The 14,968-nt window shown below is 38.6% G+C and overlaps 1 protein-coding gene across 7 annotated transcripts in view; it reads right to left on the minus strand.

Moving 5' to 3' along the window:
- The window catches only part of LOC139135068 (tubulin tyrosine ligase 3-like), a 38,606-nt gene extending 27,657 nt beyond the window's left edge, over window positions 1-10,949 (minus strand). For 2 of the 7 annotated variants that reach the window (XM_070702262.1, XM_070702265.1), the window contains exon 1: window positions 9,875-10,471. In XM_070702262.1, coding sequence (XP_070558363.1) covers window positions 9,875-10,363 — 489 coding nt within the window. In that variant the 5' untranslated portion in view covers window positions 10,364-10,471. Of the gene's footprint in view, window positions 1-1,728; window positions 2,403-9,874; window positions 10,472-10,838 lie in introns of those variants that run through there. The other 5 variants (XM_070702263.1, XM_070702267.1, XM_070702264.1 and 2 more) reach the window with 4 other exon arrangements.
- Between the last annotated feature and the right edge of the window lie 4,019 nt (window positions 10,950-14,968).

Consider the following 14,968-nt stretch of genomic DNA (forward strand, 5'->3'; position numbering starts at 1 on the left):
TACAGGTATATCTCCATGACTACAGCAAAAACCATCTATACTGCGTGCGTTCAACCAAGTCCAGCTACATTTTACAATTTGAAAAATTTCATGATTTTATATCCATTCCCATTGCCATTTCTGTTCTAAAAATTGAGATACTTGTGTACAGGTTGAAGTTGAATATTTATCTACAACTTGTACAAGAAATGGAAAGCAACATTTTTCAAAAAAATGAGATGACAAAAACTGCCTAAATATCGCACATAGTTTTGCATGGAGAAATTGAAAGTGCGAACGGGGAAAAAAGAAACACTTCAGTACATGTGTACTTGTTTTGCTTTTATGTGCGAAAGGGATAGCAAATCAGCCTATTTTGAGACATTCTAACTCAGCTCCCTTTCCTGACGACAAAACTCTCCTCACTGCCTTTTGCTATCACACACACCAATGCCAGTCACAATCCTCTCCCGACAAAAGAAGTTCAAAAAACTTGCCAGCTACCATCCAGTCATGCACTGCCTAACTACCCAATCACAGAGCAGGAAAATGAAAATATCCCTCCCTATCAATGTAAAACATTATGTGCCTATCTGCTAAGAAATTGCTAACAAACAGATTTCTTCATGAATCAGTGGCTTTGTTGGATGCCCATGATACAATATATTGAAGGCTAACATACCATGGTAGATCAAATGCACAATTGAAATATTTTTAATGATTGAACAGAGACCTTGCTTTAAACTACAAATAGGCTCACCGGAACAAAAGTATTGAAGTCTATGCTAATTAAAATTTATTGGTAGTATGTTGTCCTAGATAGGGAAATTAACCATTTTATTACTATTTTTCATTAAAATTTTCATAATTATATATGAATCGGAAAACTTATTTTCTAAGGAGTCGCATGTTGATCTTAGTGATGCAACATTTATCAAATACAATGTATGTACGGTAGTTTGTGCATCACATATATCATGTAAATAGCGATAAATATTTCTTTAAAGTATAAAGTTAATCTAAGATGTAACAAATCTGTTGAATCTCTAGTATCTTTTAAGCAGCCTTGGATTATCGCTGATAACCAATGAATACTTTTGGAGCGCAGAGCTTCATCTTGATTTAAATATTGTCAATATCTTCCCCATAGATTACATTTCAATGACTACAATGCTGATTTCAAAGTTCAAACTCAACAAAAAAAACAGTGACGCACTGAAAGAGTTGCACTACATTGTGTAGGAGTGCATTCAGTGGTTTCAACACTCCCCGTTCACGGCAGTGATATTTTTAAACTCTTTTCACGGTCAGAGAGCAAAGCTTTGAATGTCGGCTATAAACGATATCAGCAGCTGGATTTTTATAAATGATTTTTCTGGAGTGTCTATCAACTGCTTCTAAAGGGGCGACATGCCAAGCCAATGATGAGATTGATATTGATCTGATATTACAACTGGTGAAAAATATCACCCTTCCTGAAATAAGTACCGTATGGTAAGTAATCTGTTGATGTATGATGGCATGATCAGTGTCACTTTGGAATGGTGAGAAATGCCTGACAAAAGAAAAACGTTTATCCAAGTATTGTTGCGTAAAGACTGGGATAAATCCATAGCTTACAAGAATCAGTGCATCGCTAGTTGATTGATGTTATTGAAAAACACAGACATGGATGGATTAAAATGTAAGTGACATTTATCGTTATGTTGCTCTTTAGAAATCAGGTTATCTTTAATTTCCCGATCTCACCTTTAATTTCCTCCGTTTTGGCATGGCTATAGGCACTTTGACACATCTGTTATATCTTCTCGGTGAGCATAACCTCCACTGTTCCCATCCAAAATCCACTAAACATAGTCAAAAATATTGACAATCCTGCTTTCAAGGCAGGGCGGCAGCCATCAATCCGATGCCATACTTATTTTGTAGTTGTTCAACTCACCGGCAGCTGCAGTGTGCTACTTGTATAAACTAAAATTATCATATCACCCTTAGCAACGGGTAATGTATTTTTAATTATATTTGTACAGTATGCGGCGCACTTTCAGCAGGCTTGCACATCAGAAAACTGCGCTGTTCGGATTTACAGATAGCTGTCCACTAGCTTTGAACTAGGATCCAAGTAATTATCCACTGGGTTCTGGTAATGGCATCAAGGACAACTCAGAGCAAACATCAGAACCTCACTGCAGTCCACAAAAAACACCTGTATGAATAGGAATTCCTTGCTGTCTGTGCTGGATTACACGTACAGTAAATTGACACTGAGCATGAATCAGTTTCCAACCAGAATCCAACTACAGAAAAAGCCCACTTGTTACGTTGATGATAAAAGACGAAATTGTCTGGAACAGACAAGTGTGTGCAGAAAACTTGGTAGTCCAAGGACGCTCTGTTACCAGTACACAGTGCTAAACAAAGTACTTGTACAGACAGGGAGGGGGTGCCACTCCCAAAAAATACAACAAAATTAGCACACCACAGCCTGCTACTGAGACATTTAAGGTCAGATAGGGCACTAATCCCATTGTCCAATTACACATCCTAGACGATTCCACTCAAAAGAAAAAACAACAACCCTTCTTTTGTATATGCATCGTCAATCAAACACAAAAACCTAACCCCTGTGTCACCAAGATCTTGTAATGATCACCTTTTCGTGGTAACGCCACATGCTAGGTTAATTATTCATAAAATTGGGTGAAAAGGGCCTCGACACAAAGCTTCCTGACTGACAGGAGAGTTGTAGTGGCAAATAAATTATCAGGGTATGTTGTCAGGGATATTGAGCGAGCATGAATGAGGACGAGGGTTATTTTAACCACGCTCCCTCCTGTGGAGGGACCGTGTTTTAACCTCATCCACCACAATGGTCTTGCCCAAATTAATTATTATCAATGGTGATTGTGGACCTGTTTACAGGCAATTGGGGGTGAACAGGTTAAGTGCATTGCATCGAAATCCAGTACATGGTATCATTCAAACCAGTAACACAAGATAAGGTTTCTCCTGAGACGCGAAGTCATATTACATTATACATGCATTATGCAATCAAAGCATTATGTTGATTGACACGTATCGTTGATATAACGGTTGCTAATGAATGATTAAACAGACATTCAGCATCTCGGTAACCATGACAATGAACTCAGCTCTAATTACACGTTATTGAAAGTAGTACTAGCATATTTTATGATCATTAAAACATTGGCCTGTTTAACTCTACCTAACACAAGTGATCAACAAGTTTCAAAGCCATTGAGTATGTTGGGAACCAGCAACACCACTACATGTCCACGAGGTATACGCATGAACCACAAGACTTCTAATTTTGATGTCTTTTTATTTTCATGTTAAAACAGATATGTGATATATTATGTTACATATACGATAAACCAGATAAAACTGTTCCTTCAAGTTCAATTATACTGATTATACTGACACAAATGAAAAATGACATATGTGGTACATTATTGCAAAAGCACAGAGCACTGTCTACATAATTAATTAAATTAGTTTTTTTTTAAGTTCACTTTTATACAAATTAGAAATCGATCGACATCAAGAGGATTCTCAATGGGTCTGACCTCGTGGTTGTTGCTGCTTGCACTCCATAACACATTTTGAGTAATGAGCTCTTTGAAAGGTTTATGTCTCAACACAGAGGGCATGCTAATATGGTACTTTTGAACAGTGAAAAGAGGAATGATTCTAAAAAGAAGCCATTGGCAAGGGCAAGTGGTTTCTCATACTGTTACTAGTCGAATGTGGGAACATGATTGGGTTGTGTGAGTGTGCATGTACAGTTCTGCAGTGTCTCTACAAACCTGCCTGTTTGAATGGAAGACTGAGATGTTCTGATCAGGCTGATTCTATATTCTAGGAGACTCTCAGTGACTTAGAATGATTTTGCAACAAACGGCAAAATTGTTGCAATGGCGGTGTTAGTCTGTATGTATATATAGTTGGTTTTTTTTCCGGAACTAATGATGGAAGTTAAAGTTATATTATAGTTATGATCGACCTACCGGTATGATAGTATAACTGAAACATTAAACAAGACTCTATGCCCATTAAAGGAGCACAACTTCAGTTTCTTTGGGTACCTTTTTACCAAGGAAATGAAAAGGACTGAGAATCAGGAAATCAAGAAATGTCCATGGAGAACACGACTATGTCAAATACAGTCCCGCTGAGCTCTGTGTAAGGGTTTGGCTACATGTTCGTCCTGGCAGCTGTCTGTTCTTTGACTGGTACATGGCTATGAGTAGGTTTGAAGATATTGCTTTCAAACAACAGGGTTAGCATCTTTCAAGCTTTAAAGATCCATTGCTCCAGACCCCCTACCACCCTGGCACTCTCTCTGTGTCTGACCCCGCCCCTGACCCCACAAGAGGTAACCTCAAGCAATGGACATCAAATAATGTACAGGAATATCTTTTATAATTTCAATGATACAAATGGGACAAAAATAATGTTAAAGGACTGCAGCTCTCTTTGTCCCTCAAAGGTAAATCACACTGGCTAAGATGGTAAATTGAAGATAGCTTTTGCTATGACCCATACACAAACAACTTCAATTAAAACACCATACCATAAAACCAGATATGAACTGAATTGCCTCGCGTGCACATTTGTAAAGTACTTCTTGGGGTATTGGCTTTTATGACATTACATTGTTTTTATTCCCGAAATTAATCCAATCTATCTAAATTTGACATTATCCCCACTGTATTACGCAATGAAAAAAAAGAAAAGAAACCATTTGAAAAATTATGATCCAACAATATCTGTCGATGCAAGTGCAAATGGCTGAGCAGGCTCTTAACTGGCAGAGGTCGCGTTTGCGTATAAATTCTGCATATTTCACATATAATTGCCATGTAGAACGAGTTGACCTACTTCACAGTATCTCAATGCGCCCAAAAAACGATACAATCATCTGTGCCGCGCCGTGTAGCAGCAAAATGAGTTCGTGACCTTTGAAGTACGCGTTTCAAAAAATAAATACCCATGGGAACCTGCTCACCACGCCACGCAACTCATGTACAGCTGACTATGGTGCACTTGTCAGGCGATGGTCGATGATTCTGGTTATTGCCTATATTGTCAAGTTCAATGCCTAATTTACGGAAACACGAACTCTGTCTAGTGTATTCGAAGCTCTGCGTACAGGTTTGTGCACACGGCCTCTACCACGTGCTGTCCTGTGGACAGTGTGGTACAAGCCGTCGGCCTACCACCGTACCGCCGGGAAACGCAGACCTATTGTACGCAGGAGCATGGCAGGAGCTAGCCTACTGCTCCTGATTTAACATCAATGCCAACATGGAAATCTCATGAAAAATTTGTCATTGTTGGTTCTGTAGCTAATACAATCTTGAAAAGCAACTTAAAAGACACAGACTGTCAATACGTCGCCATAATATTATGCTGATCTCAGCGGAACCATGCCGGAATATAAATTCGCTGACACACACACAAGATTGAAAAGTGTCACTCTACATCTCATTCTCAGAGAAAAATGCATTGATCAAATATTATGACGCTAACCTTCGATAATCTAGCTTTTGGTTCGCTATGTCCAGAGTAACCCACACGATTCTTAAAGTCAAACGTCGACACGACGACATCAACAGTCAAAACTCAAGATTAGCGATCAGCGCGGCCGAGTGACTGAATTCAGAAATCACTTTGTGTAAAATGTTTTAGTGCAGCAGTACATGAAGTAGGTAGGTCATGGCCTTGGACTCTGTGCACGAACCTGATTGGACACTTCAATACCTTTGACCCAAGTTATTATTCATCAGCACTTCCATGCCATGAGGCTAGGTAGAGAACGTATTACGTACGCAGTGTACGCTGTGTGTTAGGAACGCACACAGGGAATGCACAGCGTACACTGCGTACGTACGCAGGGCTAGCGAGAGAGTTGCCGACATCGACGGTTATTTACGAAAAAAGAATAAAAGACTGGCATTTTTGGAAGCAATCGAGTAGCTGCGGTAGGCAGGGATACGACTTGGGCCAAGAACGCTGAATTTCGGCAGTAATTTGGCTTTTTACGTCAAGTCCAAAAATGGATTTGAAGTCACCAACTCTACGTACGGGTCTTTGCAGGGCTGTGGTGAGCGGGGCTATTAATAGCTGTAGCGGAACACACAGCATCGTACGCAGGGCTAAGAACGTATGTACTCATTTCTGGCGATCGAGCAGCGAGGGAAACAATCAATTACCAAGGATGAAGCTAATTTGCTAAACGATATTTTATCTTGAATAGTGAGTTGAATGAGTAATAAAATATCATATTTTTAATGTTCAATACGAGGTTGAAACACGGAGGGACCGTGGTTGAAACCAGAGCTATCCAGCTGTAGCCAACCTGGACAAGCACATTTCACAGCGCCCTCAAACAGTCGATTGTTTTCACTTGTCATACGCGGCGTAACAGAAAAATTAAAACTTTCATAACTTCATTAATATCCAAGCCACGCCCACCAAAACCTTTTCAGTTCTAGCCATTTGAATTCTGAAGATGTCTACCAAATTTGACTGAAATACGTTCAGCCGTTTTTGAGAAAATGGACCAACAGACAGACAGACAGACACACAGACACACAGACACACAGACGGACAGACAGACAGACATCGCTGCGACATAACCTCGCTGCGCGCATGCGCACGCGAGGTAATGACCCTGTGAAATTTGACATCACTAGATTGACATAATTCAATAAAGGAATTATTTTTGTGTGGAAAAAAAAAAGATTCATGTTATTGCTTTAATTTTTTAACCTACGCACAATATGTTCCGTAAAAGCTCCACTGTACAGTGTTGTCACTTAGCAACTGGGCAGGCACCCTTTTTAAACTTTCATTAACTCCACGGAAGCATGAAATCTTTCTTGTGAATAATTTACACACTGTGAATGGTGGAACGGTGTTGGAAAAGAGCATGTGGAATGTGTTACAGTACCGGTGATTTCAACTAGAACCCGGCAACTTTTCCTTGCAGACGTCCATGGCGTGGCGGTATGAATCCAAAGAGTACCCATCTCTACAATTACATTGTGCCATTAGAAACCATTACGTAAACAATAAACACTAACACGGTACAATTAAAAGATGCTTATGCAAATTTCTATTGTTACTGATTGTTCTCTGCTACAGTTAGAGTTCATTGTTGTCTTCAACTGCCTTGCACTGACATGCAACTTTTTAAAAACCACTTGAAATCATCATGACTGCTGGGAAACAACTGGCTACCATTAAAGATTCCATTTAATGAGGCATTGATATCATTCTGATATGCTTTGTCCTGATCAATTATTCAAATTATTTCCGTTTTCTAAATTTGAACCAAGACGTTCAAATTTAGATCTTCTGACCAAAGTTAACTCCATAAAAAGTATATGACAGCTCCAGTTTCATCGTCTACCATTACAGATACTTGAGTTGGAAATGTATGTCACACTGTTCAACTGAAGAATCAGGCAGTAGAAAAACTCATGAAGTTACCTCGTTCTCACAATACTGAACAAACATATTGGTAGCAATGTATTGATCTGCTGGGTTTTCAATATCCAGAAATCTGAACAGAGTTCAAGCATCCCTGTTGATATTATGGGATGAATGCACATCATATTTTCTTTGTCCCCGTAAACAGGCAATGTATGGTACGTGATCCTCACCATGGAAAATGCTAAAAAGGTGTCAGTGCGTGGCTCATGCACATTGACAAAGCTTATTAATACAGATTATTCACCTTCGTTTTTAAATAATTCAGGAATTGGACAATCGTTGTAAATCACCTGGAAAAAGCCGCCAAGATCACGCATGCTGGGTGGTAAGCCTGTGATGTTTCTATTGCTGAGCAGTTCCGTTTAGTATTTTGTAACCATGCATACCATACAGGTACATGTAGCTACATCATCCTCTGGTGAAGGTTTTAGCATTATATGGAAAAGGCTAATACTGTCTATGGTTATAGCAAACAGCATCACTATAAGGCACAGTAAACCTACCCGCTTTCATGTTAACACAGTTGTGACTCCAAAATAAATACTCAACAAAAGCAGAAGAATGCAAAGACAAGGTGCATGCCTGTGCCATGAAGCCCAGAAGTCTGAGAAAACAAAGGTCAGACGGGACGAATAAATGTTTACTCTCTTTTCTTCTCTGCATACCAGACCAATGTCAATAAGAATACAGTCCTCACAGGGCAGATAACAGTTCCAGTCAATGTTGCTGGCAACCAGATGTTCTGTGATACTGTGCTCAGTCTTTGGTATAGACATTGACAACTCCTACACAAACTAAGATCACCATGATGAACAAAGTTTGTGAATGTCAGCTAAATATATGACATAATATATATGCGCTCTGCTTCAGTTGACTGTCGCGGGTGATATAGAATGTTCAAACCTGAGAAATAATTCATTTCAGATTTTTATGAAAAACTGGACCTACAAGAACTCATTAATAGTACTTAATAATACAAGTAATATCATTCATATTCACTTGTCTCTTCCGTAAAACATAATATCTAACCTTGCATCAGATAATAATATTGACGAGTCGACATATATATACTACCAGTGCAAATCAAAAAAGACAGCCGCATTATTGTTCCCTCCAGCACCATTAATGGGTCCTTTCTTGAAAAAACTTTAAACTTAACATTTTGTGAAGACATCCACCATATTATTGTGAGCATTTTCACTATGTCAAAGTTTGTGTTAAATTGTATCAATGTGGTGAATACTTATAGGGTGAATCAACAAAAGACCCCAGCATAATGCTGATTTTGCCGCAAATAACTGTGTTGAGATTTAAGTCAAGCAGTTTACAAGCAACCTGGAACTCAAGCAACCACAGCAGAAATTCTTTTTTAAGGTTCACCTTCTCTGTTTCCCAATTTGTTATTATTCAGACAGTATTGAGCAACAAACGTATATCAGTTACATGTTTGTCTCAGCGATCTACCAACACCATGCCAGCCTCAGCAAACAAAAGCTGTATGAAAACTGAAAACCACAAGAGCTGTTGATCTACCTGTTTGACCCATTCCTGTGCACCAGCACACTGACAAAACAAAGTGCTTGGGAGACAGCTGACCTTGTTTGTGTGCAAGGAGAAATACATTTTGTGGTCATGCTTTAAACAATTACAGCGGACAAGCTAGTATCTGTTGACTATCATATTTATAACTTGTAAATGTTGTTGTTCACAAGCTACTTTGATATCAGCATTGATTCTTTCTGATTGATAAAAACAAGCTACATTTATGTATTAGCATGGCCTTTCACATTAATGTGTCATAAATGCTCGGCATATCAGGGCAGAATTGCACCTTTTGAACCAGTCAAAATGTCCTTTCATTGTGAATAATGACTTAGTCTACTCTTCCCCAAAAGTATAGGTAGCAAATCTAACATGACTATATGTGCGTGTTTAATTGCATTTCATCGACATATTTTACAGATTGTTGAAAGTCTGCCAATCCATGTCACAAAGTTGGGTTGTCATAACAGCATAAAACCAGCTTAATAAGGGCAATTGATGTCATAATTCAAGTGTCAGCTGATAAAAGACATGGGATATACCGTTATAATTCTTATGGTTTGCTAGTAGATTCAAGAACATCGACCCTGCACCTTGTTTGATTTAAACGTCACTGATGACAAAATATTTCAGCCAATACACCACCCTTGCCTTCTTTTCATAAAAGTGACAATTTTAGAAGAAAACGCATTTGTAAAGAAAGGTTCATCACCTTTGGGTTTGTATACGGTGTAACTGGATACAGTCAGGTCTATACCATATCATTGCCACTTTATACTTTGAGGTTTGCTACTAAATCCAAGGTCGTATTTTTTTCACAAGAACAACTTACCAATTTTTTCTGTTTTTCAAGATGCAGTTCCTGTCTGGCCATGAACGTGGTACCCAGGCCTTCGCATATCTTTGCACTTGTTTCGCTGACTTGTGGTTTAAATGTAAATAGGGTTTCCTGCTCTTCCTGCAACCGGAGACGAGCGTTGACGTTCGGGTAGACGCCAGCTCGGAATTCGTTGCCCCGCTCCTTCACCATCTTCATGCTGGTCGCATTGAGCTTCGGGGCGAAAGTGAGCTCCGACTCGAAACTGAGTCTGTTGTGGGTCTTCATTCTCATCAACCCGGCGGTTCTTGGTGTAACATCGCCCTGGTCGGCTTGTTGCTGGCACGTCAACATTGACGGCGGTTTAGAATATCCGCTCCGGACGAGTCGGTCTCTTTCACAACAACTCTCGCTCGGACCTGCGTTTGGCGCCGATATCTGCCGTTTAAAGTTGATCGTCAGTGCCGATGAAATGTCGGGAGGCCCTGCGGCATTCCTGGTCATAGTAAAGCAGACATGTTGGCGGGGTTAGCGTCGTAAAGATTAAATTCTACGCTAGTCAACGCTATAATACGGTTCTATTGAGCGATCCATTGTCCAGCGTAACCATGGACGCCTACCGTAATACATTTATACGGCACAGAAGAGCTCATGAATAAAACATGAACCCCCTGCCAAGACTTTTGTCCTGATGGCTATTTACATGCAGCGTCCTGAAACAAACAACCAAACACGCTCATCTTCAGCTCTTCACGCCAACTTATAACGACATGATTGCCGACCAATTTGCCTGCTAGCAAAGACGTGACGATGACAATATCTGAATTAGAATATCTGCTACCATCACGTTCAGTGGCGGCAAAGAGCGCATCACGCTTACCAATCAATGAAGACAGACATAGTAGAGTCATGCAATCTTGGATTTTGATGCATACAAATTGGATTCGATTTTACAGCTAATTTATGTGCAATACCCTACCTGTTTTCACTTTAACGAAACCATGCCATGATTACGCCATCTGTGCTACACAAATGAACATGAAGCTTTGTTTATAGCGCGATCACAGGCGCACAAAATACACGAGTACACTATCAACTTGATATCTCGCGTACAATCTCCCTCTAGCTGTGGAACACTGAACAGAAGCATGCGCCAAAATCGCAAACGATATTTACCAATGGAGGGCGCTGTTATGGTTGAACTGCTACATTTCACGCATTTCACAGGTTGTTTTGCCAAACGCAAATTTTTATCATTTGTAAAGGACCTCGTTCGGATATTATTGCTTTATAAAGTAAGAAAGGTATTACGTTGGTTAGAAATAGTTACCTATTCTTTTTGTGATGCGGGCAGTCAAGGTAAGGACCGTACTTTGCCTGCAACAAACGCTTCCCGATCGATTTCCTCAGCGTCTCGTTGTAAACTGGAAATGGTGGCACTTTCCTTCTTGCAACGGGCTTGCGTTTATGCATTTTGTTACAGGTGATAGGACATGCACAAATTTCACCATAGCTGCCTCTTTTGGTACTATGTCGTGGTAACACTTATAGCATAAACATAAAGCACAATCTCATCACGCTTGTAATTACAGTCATGTGCCAGCCGAAAAAAGTTCCATTCTGTTCTAAGAAATGACGTCATAAACGCAGGGTACAGAACGTACGTTGAGGTCCGCCTAAATTGTTCTAAGATTTCCAAGGCATCATATTTCCAAAGAAAATGGTGAATGCGTCTAGTAACGTTGAGTTGTTCGTAATTGTAGGTTTGTTACGAAAAACAGTTGCGACTTCGCATATTGCTGCTTGAAATACGGACAAGTGTTGTATCTGAGCAGTCATCATGAGCGAATGCCTATTCTACTTAGTATTCATCGTAAACATCGCAGTCGCCTGTGAAAGTAGGCTTATTTCCATCGATTTTGCATGTGTTATTCTCAAAAAATGCGATCTAAATTTTGCGGACAAATATTCATTTTTACAAATTAATTGCACGGAACCGTGACAATGACGTCATTTGCAAACAGCCCCATTGAGATGAATCACTTTCGATTGTAACATTTTTTGTAAAATTGTAACTTTTGGCCAATCTACAAACATGCATTGAACAAAAGTTTACTTCTGCGTATATGCGAAGAACAGTTTACTTTCCTTTAAAACACCCGCAACATATGTTGATTTCATCTCTCGATTCTTTTAATAAACTAAATGTCTAATATTTTTAGGAGTTACGACAGAATGCATCGGGGACAGATAGTCCGACTCTCAAATTTCATCAAATACTTTTTTCTGATTTACCGCTTAGGGAGGGCTCATTTTGAAGCTCTTGGAGTATTAAAGTTTTACACAGCAGTATTTGTTTGGTTTTTTCTTCGTTTTGTGAAAATCGAAAATTTGATTTCCCTGCAAATTTAACACGGGGGATGGCGGCCATTTTAAAGATAATTGTTTTCTGACGCCAAATTTTGCACGATAGCCCTTCATTTTAATTTTATTTTTGACTATTTTAAAAAGATGATTTTGAAAGTTTTCTTGAGGAGAGTTTGAGAAAAAAATCAAGGAGGTCTTTACCTTTCGAGGCGCGTGTAGTATCTCAGTGGAAAAGTAGATCACATTCAGTTGAGAGGTCAACACTGTCACTTCTTATGTTGCTAAAATAAGATGTAATGCAGGGCAGGGGCTTTGAGAGTAACATTTGATGGTATCTTTCGAAAGAAAACATGCGCAGGAAGACACCCATAGCTGCATGACTGAAGATGGATATATATTAGTCGATCCGCGTCGCTTTCTATTATAACTGTATAAGGCTTACAAGGTTTTCAACATTGACAGTGAATTGGCACTTCGTCATGTAAATGCAATCAAGTTGTTCTACCTGCACACACACACACACACACACACACACACACACACACACACACACACACACACACACACACACACAATCGTCATCCTCCATCCGCGGAAATTACGTTTACTAATATCGTTTATCGTTTATACCGTGATTATTTTAAAAAGAAGAAAAACAATCATGAGTGCATGCATGTGCAGCTGGAGCATGTCATGATGTTGAAAGGAGATCTCTAGATTTTTTAAAGATTATGGTCAATTTTCATCTATAAAGAAAGACAAGAAAAAACAGACAAAAAGGCAGGCACCAAAAAGAAGAAAAAAACAAAGTCATTATCCTACCAGTCAAATAACTTCAAAAACACCAATATGATATGTTCTATAAAAATTTAAAATGTCAGGAACAGCCTACACATCAAAATCTTGCAATTTCTCAAAAGATTTTGACACATTAACTATTAGAAATTGTCAATTCTGACTTTTGGATGTATTTAATATCCATCTTTAACAGTTGAAAGCTGGGATGTTCTTTCTTCATCTTACATTTATATAATTATGCATTTCTTATACACAATAACAATATGATTCAACAAATTTAAACTGGATCATGGACAATTCTTATATCTCCACGAATTATTTGCTTAGGTAGTGGATTTTCAAGATGATTCAGGACTTTGTTCCGTGTTGTACAGATCTTTCCATTTATATCGTGATTTTTTTCTAAACATTCGCGGATCGGGAACGGCTTTTCCACATGTGCCCTTTTTTGGGGCATATCAAGCGTGTGTACAGCACTTGTTCGGCCTTTTGTTGCCATTCGTTGACAAGTTGTGGAGTCGAAACCTTGCCTGTGGCGTCAAAGATACCCTGCACACGTGGCAGTCAGTAGATATTAAATTGAAATGAATTGAATACTTACTCGAATCGTTTAACTTTCACAACATTCTAAAATATCGATAAAACTATATGGAAATGATGTAGTTTTTGACTTGGGGGCGCGTTTGACTTGCAAGATCATAACTATTATCCTCCAACAAATTTACGGATATCATCTAAACGCATCAAAATTCAAATAGATTTATTACCCCAAATGACTATTGGACTAGTATTGCCGGCTGACGAGCCGCAGTTTACAGTACCCTTTCGGTCTGTCTGACTGCGTTTTTTCCCCGGGCGACATATCCTTTTTTTTTTTTTTTTTTTTTTTGAAAAAGATAAATTTATTTCCACATAGTCACAAATAAAACAAATCTACATAGCTGTGAATGCATTAAAATTACAATGCGTCTTGTCTGAAGACAAAAAAAAACAAATAATTAGCTGTTTAATTGCAAAGATCATCATATGAATGCATTCAGGATGCGACATCCTCAAAGTCGCCTCTAGTAAATAGCGCCCTCAGCCGACAGCATTTTCAGTTCATTTCGTTTACTGCAAAAATTAAAAGAATCCATGCTATATAATTGACCATCAAGATTTACCTTAAGCGACAGACATGAAAACAAAATGCCATTTAAGAAATAAATAAACCATTAAAGCTCCATAAGCTGTATCTTTTGGCTATTTTTTCAGAATTTTTGTTTTGTGGTTTCCCTACACTTTCCGCATTGAATCCCTAAACTGTAATTTAATGCCAAGTATTTAGCATATCAACACAACCTATAGCAGTAAATCTCCATTGTTATTGTTGAAAATTGTATTCAAGTCCGGACTAGAATTCATTTGTAAACAATAAACATGATCACTACACACATACAAGCTGTGTTGAGAAAAAGAATACTCGAAATTTCAGCATGACAAACGGATTAGGGTCAGACACGGTATACAGAAGCAGAATACTGAAAAACTTGCCACAAGTCACAGCTTATTTACTGTCCCTTTAATATTTATCTCGCAAGAAAAGTCTTAGAGATAGTCTTATTAGAGGTTTTCATTATCTCTATGCCTCTCTCTCTCTGCCTATATGTATCTATCTATCTATGTATCTATGTATCTATCTATCTATCTATCTATCTATCTATCTACATACACACATACATACAGATAGATAGATAGATAGATAGATAGATAGATAGATAGATAGATAGATAGATAGATAGATAGATAGATAGATAGATAGATAGATAGATAGATAGATAGATAGATAGATAGATAGATAGATAGATAGATATAACACTTAGTGTTTTCTCTGCATGTTCACTGAAGGGGCAATTTCTGCCCAATTCGTGAAACTTAGGGGGCAGACTTGACATTTTCAATAGG

This window comes from Ptychodera flava, chromosome 6 (assembly GCF_041260155.1).
Source record: "Ptychodera flava strain L36383 chromosome 6, AS_Pfla_20210202, whole genome shotgun sequence".
NCBI classification, from domain to species: domain Eukaryota; kingdom Metazoa; phylum Hemichordata; class Enteropneusta; family Ptychoderidae; genus Ptychodera; species Ptychodera flava.